Source organism: Zootermopsis nevadensis, unplaced genomic scaffold (assembly GCF_977971745.1).
Source record: "Zootermopsis nevadensis isolate Lab colony 2312 unplaced genomic scaffold, Znev_1.0 Znev_ptg000010l, whole genome shotgun sequence".
In the NCBI taxonomy this organism is placed as follows: domain Eukaryota; kingdom Metazoa; phylum Arthropoda; class Insecta; order Blattodea; family Termopsidae; genus Zootermopsis; species Zootermopsis nevadensis.
The window spans coordinates 11,962,859-11,981,119 of record NW_028259142.1 but is presented as its reverse complement, the minus strand read 5'-3'; the positions used below and the strand labels follow the sequence as shown (position 1 = coordinate 11,981,119).

The 18,261-nt window shown below is 36.6% G+C and overlaps 1 protein-coding gene across 18 annotated transcripts in view; it reads right to left on the bottom strand.

Annotated features, from left to right (window-relative positions):
• The window catches only part of LOC110828488 (uncharacterized), a 727,302-nt gene that overhangs the window by 100,822 nt on the left and 608,219 nt on the right, over positions 1-18,261 (bottom strand). For 16 of the 18 annotated variants that reach the window (XM_087346524.1, XM_087346527.1, XM_087346523.1 and 13 more), the window contains one exon: positions 13,287-13,321. In XM_087346524.1, the coding sequence (XP_087202650.1) occupies positions 13,287-13,321 (35 nt within the window). Of the gene's footprint in view, positions 1-10,992; positions 11,368-11,724; positions 11,973-13,286; positions 13,322-18,261 lie in introns of those variants that run through there. The other 2 variants (XM_087346537.1, XM_087346538.1) reach the window with 2 other exon arrangements.

Below are 18,261 nucleotides of genomic sequence, written 5' to 3'. Positions count from 1 at the left end.
ATCGAAGAAGTAAGCAGTATTTCATAAATACATTAAGAATATGTCTTCATTGATGATTTAATTCCGATAAACAGGAATCACGAACGAGTTAAATCAGTAACAGAACTGTCAGTTTGTGAAAGAAAATAATACATACAAGAATAATAATACAGAAATGCCTTAAGGAATGAAAAAAACGTAAACAATGCAAAGAAATCGTGTTCTTCTTCAGAATATCGATTTGAATAACCGAATTTCTGAACGCTGAGTTCCGTTCTAGAAAATATAACAAGCAAAAAACTAAACCTTCCTTCACGTGTATGGAATTAAGAGTGTATTTTGTGTTAAAAGACAACGGATACATTTTTTTGTCACCCTATAGAGAAACTGTACACCACTGTAAGAGAGGGTAATAGACCCCACATTACAACTCTAGTCGACTGGAGAAGGTATAATGTGGTGAAACTAATGAAGTAAGGTGGAAGGGTAGAGAGAAGAATAAGAAAACAAAAACTTGAGGATGGCAAACGCCTACACTTCGCCACTTAATTTATTTTCGAGTCAATCATGAGGAGCAGTTCCTGACTGAACAAAACGAAAACGACGTTACCCAAACAAACGGCGTTCCAACATACCTACATACATGCTCAGAGTTTCCAGTATATTCTTAAAAACAGTTACATTTATAACTGCATGCAGGAGGGTCCTTCCTTCTTGAGAACCTAATAATAGTATCCTCAGCTAGTCAAAAAATTAATCGCGTTTTACTGAACCCAAATATTCAAATCCACGTTCCCAGAAGCCCGTCACAGATCCCTACCATCAGCCAGATTATTTCGCTAAGACCCATTTTAATATTATGATCCAATTATGTTCATGTCTTCTGAGTGTTCTCCTCCATTGAGGCTTTAACATTACCTCCCCATTCGCTCTACAAGTCCTGTCCATTTCACCGTAATTTATTTGATCATCCGTATAATATGTGGTGACCGCCACGGTGGTCTAGCGGTTAGAACGCTGGCCTTGTAATCCTGGGGTCTCGGGTTCGATTCCCGGCGGTGCCCGAATTTATAACTTGTGTTTGGCAAGGCCGTGGTCTAGGCAACACGGAGTTTTCCTCCGGGGGCTTCCCCGGTTTCTCCGTGGCATCCCAACAATTACTCCATTCACACACAGAAGAAGGCAATGGCAAACCACTTCTGGATCATCTGCCAAGAACGTATATGAACAGGTCCCAGTCCGAGAAAAGGATGGAAGGAGCCTGTTCATATGGACCTGTCGTCAGACAGAACACTAAATAATAATAAGATGAGGTGGTCTAGCGGTTAGAACGCTGGCCTTGTAATCCTGGGGTCTCGGGTTCGATTCCCGGCGGTGCCCGAATTTATAACTTGTGTTGGGCAAGGCCGTGGTCTAGGCAACGCGGAGTTTTCCTCCGTGGCATCCCAACAATTACTCCATTCACACACAGAAGAAGGCAATGGCAAACCACTTCTGGATCATCTGCCAATAACGTATATGAACAGGTCCCAGTCCGAGAAAAGGATGGAAGGATCCTGTTCATATGGACCTGTCGTCAGACAGAACACTAAATAAATAAATAATATGTGGTACAGAACTCAGTTTATGAAGCCCTCATTGTGTATACTGCATAATGCGGTAGGTGGCTTATTGAAATTAAAATTTGGAATTAATAATTAAGAATGATCTGGAGATACGGGTGGCAAGACTATGATAAGTGTAGCAGTTCAGTTACCACAGGCGTTGAATAGACTGAATTCAATTAGGAAAAATAAGAAAGCAAAAGATAATTAAAAGTCAGCTATTATTTTACAACGTGTATCAAAGTCACATGTCAAACGGCGTTAAGTAGACAGAAATACCAAATATAAAATATCCCCTTTTAGAAAAACAATCCCCAGAAAATTATTGTTGTTTATTTCGAAGCGGGTGCCCAAGGAATTTATACAAATGCGAATTATACGAAAAGGTAAATTAAATAAATCGTCTTGGAGAGATAAATTTTAGAAAAAATTAAAATTGTTTATTATGTAATAGGAAAATTAAACACCAAAGTGCCCACAGAACTTCGACAACGCCGTGTAGTAAAAATGGTAAATACAAGACTGTTCCCCATGGCGAGGCAATAATTAGGATAGACAACAAAGTTTTTGGTTTTTGTTTCGTCAACTCAGCACAGGTTTCTGTAAAACACTTTTACAACTAAGCGTTGCGAAGAATAATGAATGGTGTAAGTACAAAACAACATTCCTTAAGGAGAGACGAGCCCTGGAAAGTTAAGGCTTGTGGATGACGGTGAAACTTGGTCCATGGGCCCAACAGAATGAAAAGAAGATACAAATATATTTTTGACTTCGGTGTTGAAGTTCAACAAGCATTTCTGTTGAACAATTAACGTCGACAACAATGGATTGGACTCGTGGGGTGGGTTTGAATCCAACTCAAGGCACTGATGTTTCTGAGTTGCGCAGTCGTGTGCGCTTAGCGTTCTTCTTACGTGCCAATTCGGAGATCAAAGAGTCCTATAAAATGTCTAAGATTTTAAGTCTTAGAATCTAGTTCTAAATTGGAAAGGTCAGAAGTCCTAACCTATACAAGTTAAAAGAATAAAAGTAAACCATAAGCCAACACAACCGTCAATTATAAGGCCGATGGTAGCCACTGGACCAAAATTAAACGTAATTAGAGGGAACTGGACCCCGCTCCATACAACAGAACACGGCCGAGGTCTGCAGACAGGTGTGGACAAGACCTCACATGTAGTTGTCTGAGCTCCCAGGTACGAATTCTTCTACGAAAGCACAGGTTTTTCAGCAGGGTTTTAATCGAAACTTGAACAAACACACTTCGTTAAACTTTCGGTTGCTTGTATGCGTCTGTTTGTTGATTCGTTAATTTGCCGGTATATTGATGAGCTGATGGGCCAAAATATTTTTAAGACATCGACTTCAGGGTTTATTAGCGTCGAACAAAGTTGCAGAATGGCTACTTTACAACGAAGAAGAAATAAATTAAGATAAAATATGTATGGTTGTATCATACTATTATGCCAGCATTCGCTTTGGAAACCACGAGGGACGTTAATAATTACAGCTGATTTTCGTCAGAGACTCGATCAGAATACCGTAATAAATTGTTAAAATTATTTGTAGTTAATCTATATTCCATTACTTAATAATTTAGCATAATGCGAAACAAGGGATAAAGAAAAATTACAGATACAAGTTCTGAAAATATTCTGTTGAATAGTTTTAAAATTTCCATGTGCTTATTTCTCACTAAAATAACACATTTCAAGATGGCTGTCTTCTGGATTATAGTGCCGTGTAGTCAGGTAGAAGTTTACAGACGTTTCAGGGTCATAAGTCCCGCCATGATGAGACAGACAACAAGGACTTCCGAAACGTCGGTAAAATTCTACTGCGCTACAACCCACCGCCGTGAAAACCTCAAATCCAATGGTTATCCACAAGTAAAATTACTTTGCATATTATTTTAAAAACTGATGCGTTGTTCGAATCATAGTTATTTAAACACAAAGGGAAATAAAAATGTTACGTTATTCTCATTAACTTTGACATATTCTACAGCCCGTTCATTTTGCCATTTTGGCATCCAATTTTGCACAGTACATAGACTCTCATGTACTGTGCCCTTTCTCTCTCCACAAGCGTTCTATCGCATCATTACCGTCTCTCAGATTTGAGATTCTGCCATTGATTTCCCCTCCATAACTAAAAACTCAGAAAATAAGATGTGAGGTCCTCACGGCGGAGAATGTGTCTATTATGACCTACGATGTGACGCCGTGTAGCGTTGTAATTGGTTACACACACTTTTGATAAAAGTTGGCAACCACCTAGAAATCTACACGACTTCAAAATCCAAAATACCACAACCCCCCGAACTCAGAAGTCGCTCTCAAGCAAATATATCTGTAAACTCTTTCAAGGTCATGAGATAATGAATAGATCATCCTCTCACACGGTGAAGTATCGTCAAATGGGACTTCGGAGGAACAGTTAGTTTTGTGGTTCTGTTACCGGATTGTCTGTCTGTTTGTCAGTGTGCCCAACTGTAAAGTGCGGGCATGGCAAAAGGTCTTCCTGCAAAGTTAAAAATTATTCGAAGGTCAAGAAAATTGCTACCGTTATGGAAGCCGGAAGGCTCTTTAACGTTTTCAGGAAAACTATATTACTATGAGCTATTTTAACCCACTTCAGAATCTCACCTGTTTTAATATTATAATCCCAATTACACGCACGTTTCCCAAGTAACGAATAGAATTTTGTAATAATATGCATACATCATCATCCTCATTTGTTTTTCTAACCCATCTAAATGACCTTTCAAAATCACTTAAATAATATTAAATAACAAGGCTTCTATTTGTAATGTTCTCAATATCGTATTTTTCTTACATGCGTCTAAATAGTCAGTCTAGCCTAACACTCATTATCTACGCAGTTATTCATATCGTTCAAATGTAGTAAAACTTTCAGCTATTTTTATGATATTAATTTCCTTGCATGTTTCAATAGCCTGTTTCTTGCTTGTATAATTTCAATATCTGCCGTTTCTACCGTAGTACTTAAGTACACACAAGATTTCTATTAATACTGCTAGGAAAAAGAAAACAATGGAAGATAGACCCTGGCATTTTTAGACAATATCATTTATATCATATTTGTAGGCCTACGGTCTGAATATAAATTGGAATAAAGTAGCCCAGGATAGGGCCTCATTTTTGCCCCACAACATAGCAATAACAACATTAGCACAAGGACACAACTTGCTTCGGTACAGAGCTTACACATCATCCTCTTCCAATGTGTTTAGAACATCACCTCAAAAACTCCTACTATTTATCTTTCTTATGACTTGTTATTGTGCTTTCTCATGATTGGTTACTCAGTCAAGTTAAGTCACCTTGTGACGTGGTACGAAGTCAAGAGAGGCCCCCTGAAGTCCCCCGAAGCGACACAGCAGGGGGCTCTGAACACACTCGCCAGCAGAGATCGTCCTTCGATCACAGCCTGACAGGTGGCGGCACCATCGATGTCTGTTACTATGATTAAATCTTGTTTTATGACGCCGTATCTAGTGCTAAATTTACGTAGCATCTAATAAGACATGCCTATGGCACTGATTTTAAAACTGCGTTCAGCGGAAAACCTTAAAGACAACAAGTGAATGAGAACATTAATTTAGGTAATAATTACAATCGATAGTATGTGATTAATGCATATGACTATATTTATACACCTCTCGTTTTCATGAAATAAGTAATTTGATGCTTGTAACAGCTTCATTTTGCTTTGTTTCACGCTCTGTAGGTTTTAGAGTACAATTTTGATATAGATAGACAATAAGTTTAATCACCGTTAGGAGAACTATTATTTCTGTTATTTAAAGAAGGATATCAGAACAGCGAGAATGGGTCATAACTATTCAGTGGTATTTCAAATTCATAAAAGCATTACATATTACTCCTGATAAGCTATCACTTCTTCCACATTGAAAACATCTCAAGAGAAGTTAGCTCTCAAACATTAGATAAGGTCAATGATAGTAGTTGGCAAAAAACTTAAGAAAATAATTTTAACACCCAAATGGATTCAGGCGTTATCACTAGAAGTTAGGCAACCACTAATTTTTGGGAACTAAATCGAAGAAAATATTAAGCACAATTTAGAACACAAATAGGTAAAATTTAGATCAGAGCTTAAATTTCATCAAAAATATAGTATATTCTATTACATTTGTGACAGCATCTCACAGAAATTCTTAACATATTTCGTCAAACGAACATCATAATTCGTTGCAATATATATCGCACTTTTAAAGCAGTGCCCGGCGAAATTAACAGGAAGAAAACATACGCTTAAGTACGACAAAAAGTTGTCAGTGGAACCAAGGTTCCGGAGAATTTGACGTAAATACGTCTATACGGAAAGGAAGTTTATATATTGGCTTTATTCTAAATATTTCCTTTATACATGCTTTACAATTGAGTAAAGTTTGATTAAGACATTGCTTATTCAACTTGAATTAGTTACGCTTAAGATGGGTCTGTGGTAGCTGAATGTAATGTAATGTAATGTAAGGTAAGGTAAGGTAAGGTAAGGTAAGGTAATGCAATGAAATGTTTTATAGGTAACAACAATGCCGAGTAAACAGATGACGTTTTCTAGGTACCAATAATGCCGAGTAAACATATGACGTTTCCTAGGTAACAATAATGCCGAGTAAACAATTGACGTTTCCAAGGTAACATAACAATGCAGTTACACTTTTTCGTTTCACTTTTTGCCGAATGACACTGACCCTAAAATATAGACGTATTTACGTCAAAAATGTTGTGTAAGACTAACCACACCACGTGACTGCCATCTGTTGGTGCGCCATGAAAACTCTTCTCGATGATCAGTGGGTAAACAAATCGACCTTCATGCCTCGAATGAGAATAGTGGAGGGAGGGCGTAGCTTTACCAAACTACGTTCCTTGGAATCCAAGAAGCAAAGCAAATTACCGGGTGTATCCGAGGCCTAAGGGCTCTTATGCAACAGGTGGTACAAAGGATGAGACAGAGGGTCTGCTACGCTATTTGAAACAATGGAAGATTCTTTTGTATAATGAACCTGGAAAGCATAGTTCCAAATCAAATACAAAATGGCTGCTCATTGATTGTTCTCTGGCGTATCAGATATAATTATTCTCCCATGCATACAACATTCTTCTGCTTTATGGATAAGATTCAGGACTTTTTTATTATTATCCTAAAATATACGAGCTTGTACTAAAAACATGGCGTGTGTACACATATTGAATGTGTATTTTATCGACGTAGGTTAAGGAAAAAGGTGAGGTTTCTGTACGTGCACCTGATAGGCAGGCAACAAAGTAACTTCGCAGGTTCTCAACCTCGAAGCTACGTGGGAGTGAGCAGAAAAACGTTCTGTACCAAATCAAACAGGACGCAGAGACGTGAATGCGAATGTAAACTGACGGACAATTGAAATTGAACACGTTTATGTGGCGCGAACAAGATATACAAAATATATATACTAATTTATATACATTAAAATGAGCAAATCCAGAGACACGAGTAGGACATCGAACTTTTATAATGCAAATATTAATTTAACGCTGTAGTTAGTTTGTCAAAGAATCAGTGATAAATACGAAAGTAATTAATGCATTGTCCGAAACGAAATGTTCAACAACGCTAATACCAAGGCCCACAAGACACTATGATCCTGAGCCAGTTTAATCCATTTCGTATTCTCGCAATCTCTTTTCTAGGAAACATTTTAATATTATCTTCCGCCTGATTCAACATCTTCCAGGTGGCCTTCTTTACGTGGTTCTTCCCAATGTCAAACTGTAGAAAATGTTTTGTTTTTCTGAATGCTATATTTCGTCTTTATTTCATTCATACTGACTTAATCGTCCTAATGTAAACAGAAAAGAATGCCTACATACATCTAAATTTTTCATTATGTTATTTTCTACAATCCGATACTTCATCTCTCCTAGAACCAAACATTTTCATTACCACACGTTTTAGAATAACCATAAACCACGAATATATTTTTCCAAGGAAGCGAGAGGCTTCATTCATGAAATAACATCTCTGACAATAACAAAGTATACATGACGTCAGGCTAACTATCCCTACTGAAGAGACTTAGGGTCTCTCCAGATGAATGCTCGAATAGGAGAACCTAAATTCGAATATGCCACGATTCTTACCCACACAGGTTAGACAATCTTCAACTCTCATTCGATACTAATCACGGCAAACCTATGAAGTTGAAACAGCAACTTTAAACTATGAAGAAAGCCTGATTGATCAGCGTTACTCTAAACATTCGAAGAACTTTCATTGCTTGAGATATGAGATTCTAAGGTTGGTAAATATGTCAATGTTGTTCCTCCGATTTTTAACGCCGTGTGCACATACCAACGTATCGGAGGAATATAATGTATCCTTTCTTCAAGGCTGAAAATGCACACAGTAAATTTCTTCGAAACGCTGATATCTACTACAAATCTGCACGGCGTCACAACCCCAAAAAACATCAAAGTCAAAATTCTATAAGAAGAAGGATTTGAGGTTCTCACGGCACTAGAACCCAGAAGACATCTTCATTCCACAAGACGTCCTTGTAAAGAAAGAATAAACAAATTACATTTTAAATTTCTTTGTCCTGTTTTGTGTATTATTTTTTTACATTCAGTTGCAGTTCCATCAATAATAATATCGTAGGCAAAATAATCATGGGAACATTTCTCTAACGACTTGCCTCTGAAACATGTATTTCGTTACTTGTATCTAAGCCAGATACTGGAGAAAATTTTGGAACACAATGGAACAATACGTCAGCTATTTACAGACTTCAATTAAGCCTACGCTCCGGTTCGGACAAAAGTAAATTTTGGTTGAATTCGATACATGAGATAAGTTAACTCAAATGTGTAAGACTTGAGGTTCTCACAGCGGTGAGAATGAAGATATCCGTCTTCTGGGTTGTTGCGCTGTGTAGTCTGGTCGATGTTAACCAACGTTTCAGAGGTCATACTGCCTCCGTCATCAGGGCGATGACGGAGGCAGTATGACCTCTGAAACGTTGGTTAACATCGACCAGACTACACAGTGCAACAACCCAGAAGACAGAAATCTTCATACTAAGAATCTCCCTGATGACGGAGGCAGTATGACCTCCGAAACGTTGGTAAACATCGACCAGACTATACAGCGCAATAACCCAGAAGACAGAAATCTTCATACTAAGAATCTCCCTGATGACGGAGGCAGTATGACCTCCGAAACGTTGGTAAACATCGACCAGACTACACAGCGCAACAACCCAGTAGACGGATATCTTCTAACTCAAATGTGTTTAAATGAAACACGTAATAAACTATGAGACGCTTAGTAACCATTGATTTTAAACTTTGTCATAAAGGCTGAAGAAAAATATGGAATCCAATTAAATGGGAAACATCAGCTTTTGGTAAAATCTGGTGATGGGCGAAACATAAAATCACAAAGATAAAAACGCAGAACCAGTATTAGAATCGAGTAAGGAAGTTGGATTATAAGTTAACGCAGTGAAACTATGTATTCATAGGTTCGTGTCTCGTTACCAGACTAGAGGACAAAATCAGTGTATAAATGTAGCTGATAAAGATTTTGAAAATGTGGTAAAATTCAAATTTTGCGAAAATAATTATTAATTTAGTTTATAGTATCTGTACTGTATCATCACTGAAACTAATAAGACTTAATTTTAAAAAAATGTTCTTTTCTGTTCACCTTATCATAGTACTCATAATTTACAATATTAATATCTGTATCTAAAGCCATAAAACGGGTTGGACGACGAAAGTCCATACTCGACAATCGCCACAACTTATCAATCACTCAGACTTCATAATTGTTGAAAATATACGGCGGTCGTCTGGCGACGTTGGCTTCCATGTTCCCTCCCTCTCGGAACTAACAGGTTTGGAAGGTAAAAACCCCGCCCGGAATCTCCCCTTAACCCGCACGCGGACAATCTCAAGGTTAAGGTTAATTATAGTATAGAGAAAACGAGCCTGCATCCTTGTAACCGCGGTCCGGCGTCCGCACGCTACCCCCTCATTTACAAGCCTGCCTTACGGTTTGGAACGATAATTCTATTATTTTAGCTGGAGATGATGCTCCTTTCCTCCTCTAAAGAGCCTCTGCCACATAAAGGAAGTAGGGGGCCTTTTCAATGTTTACTTTTCCCTTCGTCTTCCCTCTAATTTTAAGTAATGATTTCCAATTTTTCTTTTCCTATTTTATTTGTCTTCGCTTGTTTTTGTTTTCGGATGAAAGAGAGAGATATCAGTTAGCTTAAGGATTAGCTACGGATGTTATGAAAAACATTGGCTCGGAAAACAGCAGTTCGTCGTTTACTTATCATGAACTAACCTCTACGCTGGCCTTGTAATCCTGGGGTCCCGGGTTCGATTCCCGGCGGTGCCCAAATTTATAACTTGTGTTGGGCAAGGCCGTGGCCTAGGCAACACGGAGTTTTCCTCCGTGGCATCCCAACAATTACCCCATTCACACACAGAAGAAGGCAATGGCAAACAACTTCTGGATCATCTGCCATGAACGTATATGAACAGGTCCCAGTCCGAGAAAAGGATGGAAGGATCCTGTTCATATGGACCTGTCGTCAGACAAAACACTAAATAATAAAATAGTCTAGCGGTTAGATCGCTGGCCTTGTAATCCTGGGGTCTCGGGTTTGATTCCCGGCGGTGCCCGAATTTATAACTTGTGTTGGGCAAGGCCGTGGTCTAGGCAACACGGAGTTTTCCTCCGGTTTCTCCGTGGTATCCCAACAATTACTCCATTCACACACAGAAGAAGGCAATGGCAAACCACTTCTGGATCATCTGCCAAGAACGTATATGAACAGGTCCCAGTCCGAGAAAAGGATGGAAGAATCCTGTTCATAATGTCGCCAAACTCCTGTAAAGGAGACGGCGTAATAAAGAAGAAAAAGAAGAAGAAGAAGAAGAACTAACCTCTCTGACGTAAAACATTCATCCATTAATTTTAATAATAATCCACTGAATCGCTTAGGCCTTTTAATTTGTTCCGATCTCCGGTTTAGTCAAACTGATCCTCTTATAATTAATTTCGAAATAATTAATACTTTAAACATTGTGTAAGGCTCCAAGGATCTGAAAGAAAGATCCACTTTGTAGACATAAATACAGATGGGATAGTAACTTTACAAAGGATCTTACATAAGTAGGATCTGAACTTGATTTCTGATGCTGAGGTCAGGGTTCAGTGGCAGGTTATAAAAACGGTAGGTTACGTAATTGGCGAAGAATTTACCAACTACTCTTAACATTACAAGAAATCTGTCCTCAAAGTGCAGCGTACTGAATAAAAATACGGATACATTCTCATTATGGGTGCTTCGGTAGAGTTTTGAAAAATATCCCAGTTAAAGGAAACACTACAAAATCGAAAATTATTTCTCTTAAAAATGTTATGCGTTTGAAAGACATAAGTTTATTTAATCTTAAAAACCCTAGCAATCCAGCAAATAGCCTATACGATCGCTGTTTACATTTTTAAGTTGTGTCTTCTAGAATACATGGCGTGGACAATTTTATGTTTGCAAGGACTTTTCGTTTGTCGGCGGGTCCATACTCGTTCTAGGGTCAATTAACCTCCTGTACATTTTGTACCGGGAGCTCTCTTCCCAGGGTAAAACAGGCCAAATTGGGAACTGACAACTCATATTAACGACTTCCACATGTCTTCGTGTTGTGGTGCTTAGACACAGGAGAAACTTCTTTCTAAACTGAGACAGGATGGAAAGCTAATAAGATCACTGTTGACACCATGAACACACCCAGTTCCAATACCACAATGATATTAAACAATAATCTATATATGTCAATAGTTCGCGCATCCGCCATATTAATCCTTTTAATTTATTTTCCCCATAACGCATTATTGTTCTTGGTAAAATATTTTTTGCAGAGATTTCTCTTAATTATGCCATTTACATTTTTGTACTACTACAATTTAATTATCACAACAATTCTGTTGTCACAAAGACAAAATATTACATATTTTAAGTGTAATATACCTATTAATTTAATAATATTAATTGCTGCTGATAAGTAAGTGTTTTCGTGTTTTAGCAGAGAATAAAAGTAAAAAGTGGTTATAAAATATAATGTAATATCTTTTTTCTAATCATCATTTACTGCACATGAAATCATAATAAAATTAAGTCTATTCTGGACTCCCTATTACAGTAATTGGCATCGTGAAGATGTGTGAATGGCGTGTATGTGAACGACGCAGGTGTTCTATAATACAACATTGGCTCATTGGTTTGTTCCAAAATCCGGCTTGATCCTTGTAAGTTTCGGAACACAAGTTTATGTGGGAGGGCCCCTGTAAACATTTTCACTAAAAAAATATTCTCGTCATAATTCATGCTGCAGCATTCTTTAAAACAGGCTGTTCACAAAAATACGTCCGTAAACAGCAAAAGCCTCTATAAGAGTATCCATCATCGTGCGCTTAAGCAAGAGGTTTTTGTGCTTGATACTGAGAGATGTGACGTTAGAAGCATGATTTGAGATTTGACTGATGCAGGTAAAAATAATTATAAATATGGTAACACGGACAATATAAATTTTTTCTTTAAAATTCGAAACGTTTTCCCCAGAAGGTATAATAATTAAGTGACCCATATTTTGTAAGAGACAGCAAACATGTATTATTTTATCAGCTTATGCAGCCCCATACATTCATTAAATAAACATTTAACCTTTTCACTAATTAAAAGCTACATGCTACTTTTATCATTATATATATATATATTAATTCCGGCTTAAAGCCACGTCAATAAAATGTTTCTAACTGAACTAAAAACAAAAAAGTACATTTCTGCTAAAAGTGGATACAGTTTTATGTAATAAACTGCTAATTTATTAACTTTGTTCGCAATAATATGCAAGCAATAAAGTGATTAAAATTAGTAAAAGTGAATTAAAAATATAAAAATTCACAGCATTCAAACAACAATCTGTTATATCTCTTCCATTTAAATATAGACATAAATAGTTTATGTACTCTCTCACACCAGTAAGTTCATATCTTAAGGTGGCATTATACAGTAAAGATCAAAATATATAACACGTACATACAAATACAAACACACACACAGAACGATACTACTCCAGATAAATGAAATTGTTAGTATTATTGTTATTTTAACGCTGATTTAAAGAATAACAAATAATTACTATATAAATTTAAATAACAAGAATCTAGAATTGTAGTTTTATTTTATTAACAAGGAACCTGATAAATTAACGAGCTAGAAGCACGTCGCCCAGTATTATAAAATAAAATAAATGTCCGAATCTACATTCTGTATAACTTATTATTTTATAAAGACGGAAAATACGCAATATTTAGTATTAAAATACTACCACAACATGACGTTTAAATACTACGAAACGAATAGAAGGTTTCTTCTATTATTTATCTTTATCAAACATCCTTCTGACAGAAAGGTAAATTAAACAAAGTTCAAGGAATATTCTTCCGAGCGTCGTGTGGGTTACGTTAATTTTCTTACACGTTTTACAATGTTAATTACTTAATACTTAAATTGCTTATTATGTTATTTTACAGCGCTGTATCAACTGCTATGCTTAAGTAACATGGTAGAGTAATAAATCATGAGATATAACTTACATGATATGTGGCGGAGTTGAGGACAATGCATTCACCTGTAAAGAATAAGAAACATCCTTAATTGATACAATCGCTAAATTCACTCACAGCCTCGCAGGTATCAAGTACATTATCCAAGACAATTATGTTACCTGCTTTTCTATGGGTGTGAAACCTATTCTTTCATGTTAATGGAAGAACCAAGATTGACGGTGTTTGAGACCCGGATGCTGAGGAGAACATTTAGACCCATGAAGGATAAAAGGACATGGGACTGGAGAAAACATTACAAAAAGTTCCATAATTTGTACCCCTCACCGAATATTATTATACAATCTATGATGGGTAAGGTATGTAGAATGAGATAACTGCGCACAAATTTATTTCGGAAACCTGAGGGGAAATTATCACTTGTAGGAACCGGGAATAGGTGGTAGAATGTTGATATTAGAGATATGGATTGGCTGATTTTGATTGGATTTAACTGGAGCAGGGTAGGGACCATTGGCGAGCTTCTATGTGAACCTAGTAACTCAAGAAGGACAATGCTTCCTGGAGTTAGCTATTCGGTAGTAAATTAAATTCATCAGTAATTAAAGCACATACTTTTTTTAAATGAATGTTTAGTGGCCAAAGGTCGCGGTGTAGAAACTAATCGTTTTCATCCGTATACGAAATGCCCTAAGTTCGAACCTCGGTCCAGTAAACTGTTGTCACAACTGAAATGTTTCGTGGTTTTCATATTTTCTCTAAGACTAATGTCAGGGTAGTGCTTCAGAGTAATTTACGACCAATACCACCCTAACAAACACATTTTCATTTTAAATATCATCGGTAATCGACACAGCATCGAACGTTACTGCAATAAACATATAATAAAATTCAGGGCATAAAATATGCCTACAGGCCTAACAGTTAAGTCAAAATAATGATTGAATGCGTCTATCTGTAGATTATTTTCTGAATACAGAATTTCAAATCGGAATCCTTTAATAGATTTCCGAAAGGAAATGAGGTTTCAAGATCTAACAACAGCGAATGTGAAGATGGCTGTTTTCTACATTCTTGCGTAATAAGGCCATAATCGCCCTGATGATAAAGCATCAAGCACCTCTGAAACGTCTGTAAGTTTCTATCACACTACATGGCGCAACAACCCAGAAGATAGCCAGCCATTTTCCGAACGACACCCAGATACCTTAGGTATTTCTTTTGGAATAATTTCGTGTTTGTGGTTCCTTATTTATACAACCAAGTCAAAAACAACCTGAATTATTCATTTTTTTGTACATGACACTTCATTATCGAAACACAAACAGCAGCACGAATACATTTCTATTCATGTTTACATTAAAATGAAACTAAGTACATAACAAAACCCAAAGTCGAAAATGTTTTACTTCGTACAGTCAGTGCTGTAGTTACAGCTTAGCTCGTGATTGGCTGCCCATCAGTGTTTGAGAGTATTTGAGAAGAATATAAGACCGATGAAGTAGTATGCGGCTAGAATAAATTGCATAATTTGTGTTCTTAGCCACATTTTATCACGGTGATCCAAACAAAGGAAAATAAGATTGGCGAAAAAAGGAGGTGATATATGCACACAAAGTTTTGGTTGGGAGGTGTGAGGGTAAGGAATTATACAGTAAACCGAGGAATTGATGTGAGTATAATACAAAATTAGTACTAAAGAAATAAGATGTTAAAATGTGAACTGAATTTAAACCGCTCCAATAGCGGGAGATTGTAGACATGTTAATGGAACTTGGTTTCATAAAAACAAGAGTTTATTACAATCCGAGTTATTAAATTAGTATGCAGTCATGACGTATGTTACGGTATTAATCCAGAAATTTCCTGGAAGGGATAAAACTAAATGAATAAACTAAAGAAATCTCATATTATGTATCCGGAGTTCCGGCCAAGAATAAAATGCCTGATCTCCCGAGTACTGGAGGAACGTTTAGCAAATTTATTTATTTATTCAATACTAAACAACATGCTTATACCTATTCTCAACAGAGTTTCAAATGAAGGTGTATTCTAACCTTTATTTTGAACGCATTTCTATCCAAATATTGGTCCCATGGTTGCTGACACAATTAATACATATGGGTCTAACCTCATTTTCTATGTAGGTTTAACTGATGACCACAGTCAGTAGTTGTTGTTACCTTTTGCTGTTAAATTTTCTAGGTCTAGCCATATTACATACAGGCGGAAACCGAAACAGAGACAGAATAAGCAGGCTGTAGAGGGCAAAGAAAGTGGTCCACGGGGGAACGTTTTAAAATCTCATTACAAGGAAAAAAACACGGAACCAGATTACAGTGGAACACGTGTTTCTGGGTTGTAGCTTCAGCACCAGAGTTGCATCTGGTACCACGCAAATCGGATTCCCAAAAGTGCCCCTTCTGCAACACTACATTACGGAAAATTGTCATTCATTTTACGTAACAGAGTTTACAACTAACGTGTGAGAACAATTATTTAAAGAAGGAAACCTAAATAGATATTTTCAATACTAGACGACAGTTATATACCATAATCACACGTTAACGTTCGCCATGTTTAATTTTATTTCAAGAAACCTTTCCTTGTATATTTACATGCTGAAATATAACTAAAAGGCTACAAATAGTTGGTTTGTACTGTGACAGAGATGGGGAAAATTTAAAAATAAAACAGGAAATCGGTTTTAGGCGAGGTATCTCAAACGTAGCATGTCCATAATTTCACGATATTCTTTGAGGTATATAAAACTGCGATCTTGTATTCATGAAACATGGATACCTATGGGTGTGAAGTTCTTACAGAATTTCTAGCCAAATCTATAATTCTTTGATTGAAGTAGGAGAACTTTCAAAACGCGAGAGTTTAAAAGAAATTAAATCCGTTTATAACATATTCATTTTAGCCAACTTTTAATGAAAAATAAAGTAGATATGCCTCTACATACTACTTCACTTAAAATTTAATTTAACGGAATTGAATAACTGATACCTTCTACAAAAGAAGCTAATTGGAAAATCAAATTAAAAAGTACGAAAAAGAGACGGTCTGGTAACAAACTGAAAATAAACTTTGATTTTAATCTCCACCTACTTATTACACGAAGGCCTTGGAAGTTATTAGAAACCATATTTAATGTATTTTTTCTTCTTATGTAACTCAATATAGCATTGGCAATATTTCAAGTATAATTACTTCTTTTATTCCAAAATTAATATTGCGGAGTACGACGAATAGTTAAACACAAGAATGGTGTGGTCAAATGAGACGTGAAATTAATAAGCAAGCCAATTCTCATTATAAACCTAACCTCAAAATCGTTCCACACATAGACAATAATTACAGCTAAAAGGGGCTACACACAATTCTGCCAAATCCATTTCGTTGAAAAAAGAAAGCAATAAAAATAAACGTTAATTTGTGTTGACATATTAATTAATGGATTCAATTAAATAGTAAATGAGTGTGAGAGTGGTAAAAACACCTGTTAGATACATGTCGGAGATCTGCCTCCTTCTAGACTGGGGGAAAAAAATGTGCTCATCCAATTCGGTAGTCTAGCATTGCAGTGTTATGCTCGTCGACAAATTGAAAAATTTCGTGCAGGCTTTAATGGATGAAGGGGTAGCGGAAGCCTAATTAGTGGTACACCCACTGAGACTGATCTCCGATAAAAATTGAACGTGTAATTTAATAGTTGCTGAACATACAGGTCGTATGACCCCCGCCAAATTTGAGGCGTTCGGTTTTATGGATGAATTATAGTTAGAATTACTGAGTTTTTTTAACTTACACATAGTCTTGTACTCGAAAATAATACGTTTTGGGAACTGAATATTTTTCCGTCTACACGTCAAAAACTGACGAATTACTTAATTCCAATAGGCAACTTAGTAGGTACTAGCAAGTTACAAATCCACTAGTTCACAGATCCAATTTCCGAAATGTTGTTTTCTGTTTAAAATGTACACACTTCAGAAACCTTGTAAAATTAATTATGATACTAGCTACAGCTCTTTCATAATATTCAGATTTAATTCCATCTTATTCAAGCATCACACATTGGGACATCAAGCCTGTTAAGATTCAAAATAAATTCTAAAACAAGAAATATCTTCGTAATTCGAACACTTCAACCAGAATAGCCGGTATTTGCGCCGAGATTTGAACTCGAAAGGTCACAAATACAAAGCAAAGATGATAATGAGTTCAGATCTTTTCTTCGTCACAGGTTCCGATTTAGTTTGGAGTCAACCCAAATTCCCATTAACTATACAGTGAATTTTCATATCCCTGGCTAAAACGGCCGGAGCGAGAAGTTGACCACTCGCCTCCATTTAGTGCCGAGGTTAGAAATTTGTGTAGCTTCATATAAAGTTTCCTTTTCCCTTTACATCTAGTGCTTAGGCATAGGGAAAACATTATATTGGAATTTAAACATATCATGTCATATTTCGTTTCAAGGAATAAATGATCCTTTGATCAGCAAATATTTACACTTCTTTCGCTTCATATTCCTATTACAGCTTACTTGAGATCTCTGGACAAGGGATAGCATTTTTCCCCTTCTTCCATGTTCTTATCATCTGTATGATTTGAGGTTTTCACAGCCGTGAAGACAGAAATCTTCATACTCATCGCCCTGATGACGGAGGCAGTATGACCTCCGAAACGTTGGTAAACATCGACCAGACTACACAGCGAAACAGCACAGAAGACAGAAATCTTCTTATCATCTGTTAACGTGTTTTTAAATGTAATCTTACTTTATAAATCCCGGTGCTTATTTCTGAAATTTCACCAAATTTAGTCCTTATATTTCCGGGCATTATCCAGACTCAGTTCGTATTTACCACAACCTGTCCTTCATTTATCATTTGTGGGACCAGTTTCGCGAAAACGATTAAGTCGAAAAAAGACTGATCTATTTGATGAAACAGCATCAGGAAAATTTGCATGGCAATTGATCTTTGCAATGTAGATG